This window comes from Nestor notabilis, unplaced genomic scaffold (genome assembly GCF_000696875.1).
Source record: "Nestor notabilis isolate BGI_N333 unplaced genomic scaffold, ASM69687v1 scaffold26534, whole genome shotgun sequence".
Classification (NCBI taxonomy): Eukaryota; Metazoa; Chordata; class Aves; order Psittaciformes; family Psittacidae; genus Nestor; species Nestor notabilis.
In genome coordinates, this window is record NW_009924675.1 from 9,663 (window position 1) to 19,257 (window position 9,595).

General features: G+C 46.1%; 1 protein-coding gene across 1 annotated transcript in view; it reads right to left on the bottom strand.

Moving 5' to 3' along the window:
* Positions 1–9,060, bottom strand: part of SART3 (squamous cell carcinoma antigen recognized by T cells 3) — a gene marked incomplete at its 5' end in the record, with an annotated part of 13,912 nt that extends 4,852 nt beyond the window's left edge. Inside the window, 12 exons of the mRNA XM_010012724.1 lie at positions 44–156; positions 413–522; positions 1,646–1,704; positions 1,913–1,990; positions 2,377–2,484; positions 2,902–3,040; positions 4,157–4,312; positions 4,592–4,716; positions 5,440–5,545; positions 6,227–6,411; positions 7,805–7,909; positions 8,934–9,060. Coding sequence (XP_010011026.1) covers positions 44–156; positions 413–522; positions 1,646–1,704; positions 1,913–1,990; positions 2,377–2,484; positions 2,902–3,040; positions 4,157–4,312; positions 4,592–4,716; positions 5,440–5,545; positions 6,227–6,411; positions 7,805–7,909; positions 8,934–9,060 — 1,411 coding nt within the window. The remainder of the gene's footprint in view (positions 1–43; positions 157–412; positions 523–1,645; positions 1,705–1,912; positions 1,991–2,376; positions 2,485–2,901; positions 3,041–4,156; positions 4,313–4,591; positions 4,717–5,439; positions 5,546–6,226; positions 6,412–7,804; positions 7,910–8,933) is intronic.
* Positions 9,061–9,595: the final 535 nt, after the last annotated feature.

Genomic DNA, 9,595 nt, shown 5'->3' on the forward strand with positions numbered 1-9,595 from the left:
TCTGCCATTGTACACCAACTAGATGATGTGCAGTTATAGTTACCTTCTATTCTCTCCAGCGTGAGCAGCACCTCACAGACGTGCTCTGGATAGTCACTGGTGCACTGCACTGCTCGGTGCAAGGCCTTCCTGCAGTGCTGAGTATCACCATGAGCTCTGCAGGAGGGAAGCACAGCAGTAAGGAGCCAATCCTCCACATCCAGATCACAAGACAGGACAGTTAACTACATTCTACACAAGTGTTTTACCTCCTTCTATGCACTGTTGCTGTAACATGTATAAGATACACTGCAGAGCTGCTGCAAGAACCTCAAAAGCATATTCTAAACCTATATGAAGCATTTAAGTCTTGTCCTACACAAATGAGGAAACTAAAAAGTGAATTAATTCTCCCAAGTAGCCAAGCTCTTACCTTTCTAGGTTATAATACTCCAGCCACATGTTAGCATATTTGGCATTCCCTTTAGTCATAATGTTGTCCCAAAGTTCTCTGGCTTTCTGCATGTTGTTACACAAGCGAGCCTGAAACACAACATCCAAAGCACTCAGTATGATTTAAGATGATATGTTCAACACCATTTCCCTCCTGCCCTCCCCTCACCCCCCAGAACAAGAGACCACCACAGATGATGCACACAGAAGGTACATCCACTCTGTAGAGTGAACACCTAATGCAATCCTACCACTGAATAACCCTTCCCTGCCCACCTGGCACATCAACCTTGGCTTCTGGCTCCTTTTTGGTCATTACAAAATAAATGAGATAGTTGCTTCTGATTTTTTTCCTTTTGTCATTATTCATGAACATCCCCAATAGAGCACTCAAACACTTCTCAGACTGAGAACTGGTTTTGTGTTTAGGAAATTGAGCAGGGAAGAGAGGAAATGGATTAAGACACCCAAGTGAGATCCACCTGATCTACCTGCAGAGTTACATGAGTACATTACACAGCTGACTTACTAGAACTGGTTTAGCATAAGCTGAATCACACCTGGATGAACCTGCTTTCTCCCTGCACTAAGTGGATAGAAAGGGAAAGTCATTCATTCAGATCCAGGCACACACTGTCCAGGAGGATTGCAATGACTGCGACTATGGCAATCCACCCCATGTGTTAGGCCCAGAGAAGCTACAGCACAAAGGTAACAGAACTTATCCTGATCTGTATGGGCCTCTGGCAAAGGAAGGAAATAAAACACCCCTTCACAGACAGCAACTGCATCAGCACATCGATATCTGTACTACTTTGGAACTGGCTGGTGTAGGCAGCATTAAATTAGGCAGGATCCCAGGCAGTTTACAGCCTCAGTGCTCAGTTCCAAGCCACCATGGCTACCCTGCTAACCAAGGTACTCACACACTTTTGTACCATACTGCAGTCACAGCAGCATCAACACACTAACAGTCCTGACAACCCCCTCAAAGAGAATGCGGTTTCCTTCCTGGGATGTTGTTCTTTGAGCCTGAAGCTACACTATGTGCTTGATCAGTCCAGACAGAGGAGTGGAACAAGAGAGATTTACTCACTGAAGTCACCCAGACAAAATACCACAGTACTAGAGGATTGCATGCTGGGGCTTGGCATTTTAAAAGGGTTTATTTCCTCTAGTCTAGCAATTTAAATACAGCAGATGGAAACCTCACCTCAACTCTTGCCCAGTTCTGCATGATGGTGCAGGATGGATCTCCACTTTCACTGAATCCTGAGGATAAAACCAAGAACTGTTTGTGAATGGCTCTTGGAAATAAAGCGTTTATTAAACAAGTTCCACATTGGAGAGGAGATGTTTATCTGTAGCTTTCTTAAAGTGTTTGAGACACTTGAAGACAAGTTAAACATCATGGGGAGAACTGGTCTCATTAAAATTATTTTCAACAAGAGAAAACAATCTATTGGATGATTTAACTTACTCTCTTCTACTTCTTGTTTCAAATACTCCACAGCACGGGCAAATGCAGACCGCAGCTCTTCCAGTTCCTTACTCGAGTCTTTAGAAAGAAAACTGAATTATTTGAAGGCAATTCTTTCATCTCCCATCACTGAAACCTCTTCCATATCACCCACAATGATTTTGAAGGAGGAGCCTAAATGTTATTACTTCAGTAAAACTCAGAAATAAAAAACTACACGCACAATACAAATAGATCAAGCACCTAAAACATAAGACAGGGCATTTTTGCAACTGCACAATCTATTCTGTCAGCAAGGAGCTGCTTTAAACCCACTGAGTTCGTATATTTTATAGACACTAACTGGCCAGAACGTGGGTTTTGTGAAATATATTAAACTACTAAACTACTGAAACAGTTTTTAACAATACCAGAGAGGTACATAGAAAACATTAAATATTTATTCACACATATATCATACGTACCTTGTGTAAAATCCACCCTTCTTCTCAGGTAATCAAGGTATGCCTGCCAGATTTCTACATAGTCTGTTGCCTGAATAAAACCTGCATTCAGAGCCTTTTCAAACATTTCTGAAAGAAAATGGGGAGAAACCCACACAAACATATTTACTTCCCAGATACTGACAACATTAGCAAGGTACAACATACAGCAAAGACATACATAAACCTTGTGTATCTGGAGACAGGAAAACACAAGAAATCCTACATATGGTAAATGGGTTTAGGAAGGGAATTTACAAGCCAGTTTGTATAAACATGACTGAATTAAAGTTGTTCCTTGCTTGCTCAGAACTGAAGCTGCTCGGCAGCAGCAGCAGCTCTGCCCTAGGAACACGATACTGTACATTTCATCAGCTTTAAGACTGCTGCAGCAGGATGAAAACAAATCCTACAGTGTTCTACAAGTCACCATCTGTCACCCGTTATGCAGGGTGCAAAAGCAGCTCTGTACTGGAAAGGAGGTTTGCTGAGATGGTCTTTCTTTACCAGAAATAATGCTGTGATCAACTCTGTGCCTCTCCATCGCCAGCAGATACCTAATCCACAGCCCCACCGTCCAGGGACAGTTCCGAACAGCGCGGTCATGAGCGGACAAGACCAATTCCTTCACCTTCAGCTGCCGGTCCTGGAATAACCATACAATAAAGCTTTAAGTTCCTGACAGGCAGAGAGACCATCCAAGACAAAATACCAGCGTATGAAGAGCAACACCTTTAATAAAAGTACTTTTACATTTGAAAAGCTAAGACAAGATGGGTATTTTAAACTCCATACCCCTAAAAACTCAGTGAACACCTTCAGATCAGAAAGGACACAGTCAGAAGCAACCCAACCAACAACTTCATGCCCTATCAGTCTGCAATACCTAACCATCTACTTTGGCCAAGCCAGGTAGGTATTTTCTGCCAATGAGATACATATAACAAGGGCACCAAGTAAATTTCTAACTGCTCTTACTGCACTGAGAGGGGAGGAAAGGAAACAAAACCAGGAGGGTGTACACATAGCCTACTTCAGCCACCCACTACCTGCTGTCTCAAGTTGGTAAGATACAGAGACAACAGAGCAACTCAGCCTAGATAAGCCTCCTGTAACAAGTTACACTGATCTCTTAATAGCTCAACCTTCTGTCCGTATGTAAAGCCCTGCCTCTCAAGTTCAGCACGATTCTCAAACTGCACTAGCCAGCCCACGTGGAAACAGACTGAACATCTGGGTTTGCTTCTGCTTCTTGGTAAATTAGGTTTTGTTCTCCACCATAAAACACTCATGAGAGCACTGGCAGCCCTCAAACAAGCACTGTCATTAATTTATCTGTGCCTCCCTAGTGATCCAGACAGCACTGAACTGCTTTGCCTACAAGAGCTGGAAGAAAAGGAGGGACGTCCTCGGAAGCAATGCCTCTGGATGAGGAGCTACTGGAGACAATGCCAGGGCTCACTGTACAGCTGGTTGCACCTAGTCAAGTCTTTGCCACGTAACACAAACCTTGATGCAAACACCCAGTTTAATTCTGCACACCTCAAGGAAAAAGGGCAACTGCTCATTTAAACAATAAACACACCACTGAAAACAGGAAGAAATCAAAGGCAAGGTGAAAAATCAGTCTTCCAAGTTCTTCAGAAACTAAGGGCCAGGATTGAGTCCTTTCTGCTGGTCTTTTATCAGCCATAACATTAAAATAAACCCAAACCACACACAGGAAAATGAAACTGGAAACATCTGGGGTTTTGTTCCTTACCAAATACTGATTGTAGCGTGCCCAAAGGTCTGGCACCAAGCAGTTCTCAGCCAAAGCCCTCTCATAGATCAACTGGATGCGAGCTGGATCACCTGCTTTCATTTCGAAATCAATGTAAGCTTGATATTCTGCCAGCTTTGGTGTTTCAGCACCCAGCTGTAAAACAAACAGGGATACAACAAATTAAACTCCAAAACAAAGCACAACTCAAACAGCTCAGTTGTTACTCAGAGGAGGGTGCTTAAGGTGGCCTGACACAAGCAATAGATTCAAGTTTCCAGTCTACCCAGTTGTGAGGCTTCTTGTCTCACAGCTGAAAGTCCCCTGGCAATATTCAGCTCCTCTGTGACTAGAAGGATAAAATTTAGGGGATAAAGAATCACCCCCAAGCAATTAAGTCTTTGTTTTTAAAGGGAAGTGCAAGTAAAGCATTACCAGTGCCTCTTCATAGGGTTTGCACTTCTCCAATTGCTGTAGAGCTTTCTTGTAGTTCTTTACTGTTGTTTCTGGAATCGGATCTTCTGACCACTCCTCATACTCAGCATAGGAAGCCTCCATATCTATAGAACAGACATGAAAACCCATCAGTAATGCACTTATTGGACTAAATAATCAGATTTCAACCCATGTTTGACACATCCTTGTATTTTTGTTTATGCTTTCGATCTGAACTGTCACTCCACAGCATGCTTAAAGGGTTCAGACACCTTGTCTTACACAGTGCACTACAACAGAACCTCAGGGCAAGTTCTATTACAGCTACAGACTTGGATTTAGAAAACCAAAGCGGCAAGATTTTCCCAAGGCTGTGACGAACCCAAATTCTTTCACTGTACAAATGAAGAAGGCAAAGAACTGTACTTGACTTTCTCCTACAAGCAAATGAGCAAGAGACTCCAGGAGTTTAAAGTATGAATTAGAAAGGGCACAATACTAACAATCCAGCTGTCAGCATGTACTACTCCCAGCTGAGGTTCTGTGTAGTGATCATCACAGCTGAATTCCTGGTTCTTAATGGTCATGTTTTATGCTGATTGCTCACACTTTAAATAGCCTCAAATTACATACTGAAGAAACAGAGAAGCTGTTTCAATGAGTAAGAATATTTCTGAACAAATGGGGTCCACGCACCATTCAAGAGGCCCTAAAGACAGGGCAATGGCATTGATTAAAGAATACACAAGTCCTACAGCTGCAGCCTGTGTGGCTCTACCAAAAGAACAGCCAGGACTGAAGCCTGGGTCAGTGTAACAGCTCCTCCACCCCACCTCAGCAGCTCTTACCCAGCAGCGGGATCCCCAGCTGGCGCCTGAACAGCGTGTGGATCTTCTCAAGCTGGCTGCAGAGCATCTGCTGCTGCTCGGGAGATGGAACACTGCCAGGAGCTGGCTACAAACAAAGGCATTGAAGTTTAATCAGTTCTCTCAAGCCTGAGCTGCTGAACGTGATGGGGTATTGGTTAAGAGTCAGGGGGATCCGGGCTCCAAATGACTACTTGATATTTGAAGAACACACACAGCCACCCTGTTGCGGGCAGGGACATCTTTTAACTTCCCTGTCTTACGTGGTAAAGTACAAACCCATAAATATTCACATTATGGCCATCTTGCAAAGGTATCTTTTGCAGACAGAGCAGAACTGAATGTTCCAGGGATAACACACTAACAGCCAAAAGCCCCCAAAAGTGTGAAATAAGGAATGAGTTAAAAGCTGAAGTAGAAAACAGTCTGGGAATATAAACACGGCTGTGTGCAGAAATACCAACTGGCAACAACACTGTTTAATAATGAAGCTGCTCAGTGAGGAGCTATTCTGGTCAGTTCAAGCTAAAGCAGCAGAGTGAAACTTTGCTTCTAGATACAAGGTGCTAAGATCTTATTTGAACACCAACCCATTACTCTATCAACTGAAACACACATTTCCCCCACACCAAAGGGTCAGTTTCTCCAGCTGAGAAGAAACCAACCGTGTCGCACTGCCGCCTCTCTTCCCAGTGCAGAGGAGGAGGAGGAGGCTCAAGCTCACTCGGACGCCACCCCACGGCCCGTTCCCTGCCGGAGCTGGCCCTACCTGTGCTGTCTCCAGGACGGCGTTCTCAAACTCCCGGTACGCCTCCCAGAGCGCCGTGCCCTTCGTCACGTGCAGCCCCACTGCCGTCAGCGCCCTCTCGAATATGGAGCGAACTCGCTCGATTCCTCCCTCCTGACCAATGCCACCGATTGAATACTGGGCATATTCCAGCCAGATTTCAGGACCTGAACAAAGTGACGAGAAACAGACGACCTGATCGCCTCGAAAACGAAACGGGCAACTCTCTGCTTCCCAAATACCCCTTTTACTACATATAAATAGACCAAATACACGAGCATTTTCTTTACCATCCACTGTAGCAAAGAAAAGTTAAACCTTTTCACTCTATGCTCTTGGTTCAGCACCAGCAGCTACGGTTTCCTTCTGAATAAAGTCATTCTTGCCATTGCTACCAACACCTATTGACTCCCATATGCTACCTCTGGTACACAAGCTGCATCAGAGAGAGGCATCAAGACCCCCCTAACAGCAGCTTCACTCTTCTTGAGCACATGTGCAGAGCTGTGAGTAATAACTCAGATTAAAGTGGGTCCTTCTTCTCTTTCCAGACCTCAATACTCACCAGTTCAGCAACTGCTTTAGCAGCATAACCACAAAGGCGAGAGGGAGGTGCTACAACAGCATCAGCTGCCTGGCACCTCTCCTGCCTATAGCAGTCTCTGAGTAAATCGGGTTCAGGGATCCCCAGCAGGGACCATCCAACCAACAGACACTAAGATTGCACATCTCGGGCTCCAGAAGAAGTCCTTCCCACCCCCAAGTGCAATCCATAGAGCAGATCCAGACGGTATCACCTCCGAGCTCTTCATCTCTCCATTCCTTCTTCCTGAAGGATCACCAGCACTCTGTGAGGGCAGCTCTGCCACTGCTCTGATGTGACATTTTGTCTGCAAGGGATTTACCTGGATGTTACTAAGCCCTCTCTGCTCCTCCAGGCTTCATGTTTTCACCACAGTCCCCAAAGAGCCCACAGTTACTCAGTGCTTTAAGGTAGAAGTTTTAAGCTCCTGACAAAGGGAGAGATGAGACACCACGAACTCCCCTGGCTTTTGACAAGGATGATCAGAGCTGGTCCCACAGCATGGCTTCAAGAACACTGGCTCCCAGACAGTAATTACGAGCTGTTCTGGAAGAGCTGTCACGCAGTGGAAGTGGCAGCACAGACAATGCTAACCAACACAGAGACAGGAGGAGAAATGAACCTTTTGAAAGCATTCCCTTTCTTCAAAGAAAGAGCTAAGGAATTCCTAACGTGCAGCAGAGAAAGCACTGCTCAGTGAGTGTAACACCTGCTGCTCCGAGATGAGAGAAGTGCAAAATATGCATTTAAAGCCTCTTACACAATGGCTCAGAAGAATTTAAGGGCTGCAGTGGCACTTAAAGCATCGCCCTTGGCTGGCCTGAACTCCAGTGCTTCGTAAAAGCTGCGACTCACGTCACACTCCTATTTTTGATCCAATTTCTGCATTGTAACAGAAGGAAGAAGCTTTCCTACAAAAAGAAAGCCCTGATTTGAAGGCAACACAGCAAGTTTTACAGCACGTCTCAACAACTTACAGATGTAGTCTTTCACAGCTCTCTCAAAGAGCTCATAAACCTTCTCTCGCTCCGAGCTTTCAGAAGCCATTTTTATCTCATCCTTCAGCCAGTCCAGCCAGATTTCTGAAAGGAAGAAGTTCAGAATACATCACCAGTGCTCAGGAGGAACAACTGAAATCCCTTTGTTGAGGCTTTTCTTATGAGGCTTTTGAGTAACAGACTTAGATATGAAGAGACAGCTAAGACAGAGCAATTTTAGCCTCCACAACTGCTCACAACTAATCTAAGAGCCTGGTAGAGACCTTTTCCAACTGGCACTGAACAAGCACACTCCTATTGAAAGAGAGCAGCAGTTGCAAGCAGCAACTTATCAGCATCTTGGGCAGACGGTCAGTGAGTAGCAGTAACCAAAGAGGCAGCGAGAGATACAACCTGCCTCACACTTGAGCAGAAAGAATCAATGGCTTCAGAGACTACAAGTTTCCACGTGCACAGAAGGAAACCTTCCCTTGCCAAGGCTAAAAGCACAGGGGAAGAGCAGCCTCTGCAATATTTACACTACCTCTATGTTACGAGCAAAAAAGAAACACCCCCTTGAAGGCCTTCTGACAGCATCCACCAGCACTGGGTTTCCTCTGCTGCTCAGCTGAAATTTCGCTTTTGGCAGGAGTTTGCCTGGGCTCGAGTCCTGCTCAGGGAGCAACCGGGGCTGGTTCAGTGCTGCCATCCCCCCACTGCGTTACCCCTTCAGCAGGGGCAGCACAAGCCAACGGCTGCCCGCCCCTGGCCGACAGCAGGTCACAGCCTGGCCAGGTCACGGCCGGGCAGGACTCACCCAGCAAACAGGCAGAGGAGAGGCTGGGGCACAAACCCTTGCACCAGCCCCTCCCCGGTGCAGCAGCCTCTGGCTGGGGACAAAGCCTCAAATCCCGGCAACAAGCCCATTTACCCTTCATCTGCCAGAGGCCAAGCTCAGTGCTGGCCATTAACACCAGAGAGTCCTAAATCTGCTCTTTTAGGTTTCTGTGGCCTGGAACAACGTCGTTGAAACCTGGCACAAATACACCACTTCATTACTGAAATAGCATTTGACACAGATGATGCTAAAGCTGCATCAGGTGCAGCAGGAGCAGAAAACAGCCCGTACCTTCGGTAAGTGGAAAGAGTTCACTCATCTTCTGCCGAGCTCTCCTGAGCTTCACCAGCTCTCCCTCCTGGCGGAGCAGCTTTATCAGGTCCAAGTGACAGTTATAGTCAAAGGCATTGATGGAGAGCTTTGGAAAAAGAGAAAACACTGTTTTAAAAGCGCTGCTGGGTGATGGCCAGCATCAGATGGTGAAAAATGAACCTGAAACCAGTCGGCAGCACAGAACCTCACACTCTCTTGTGGGGCACACAGATCTCACCATGTGTTACACAGCCACAGCAACACCTTCCTCCCTACCCAGAGCTGCACCAAACTTCACCGTTGTTTGTCAGATGCTTCCAGGTCAGAAGCAGACATTCGTAATAACCCTTCCCGCTCTAACAGAGCTTTAACGTTAACCTTGAGCTCAGCTTACGGCTCTAAGCAATAAAGGTTACTGCTCAGCAGTGGCAATGCCAGCACCTGCAGCAGCTTCCAGCTGCAGAACCAGACCCGTGAGCGGAACGGGAAGAAAGCCCCTTCCAACAGTGCTAAACACGTGTCAATTTCTCCCAAGGCGATAAAGCAAACAAAAGGACAGCAGCATGAGGGGGGTTTCGGTGAGCACAACCTACCCGCGCCGGCTCTCCTCTCCCAGAACAACCCCGGAGCGCTCAGTGGCT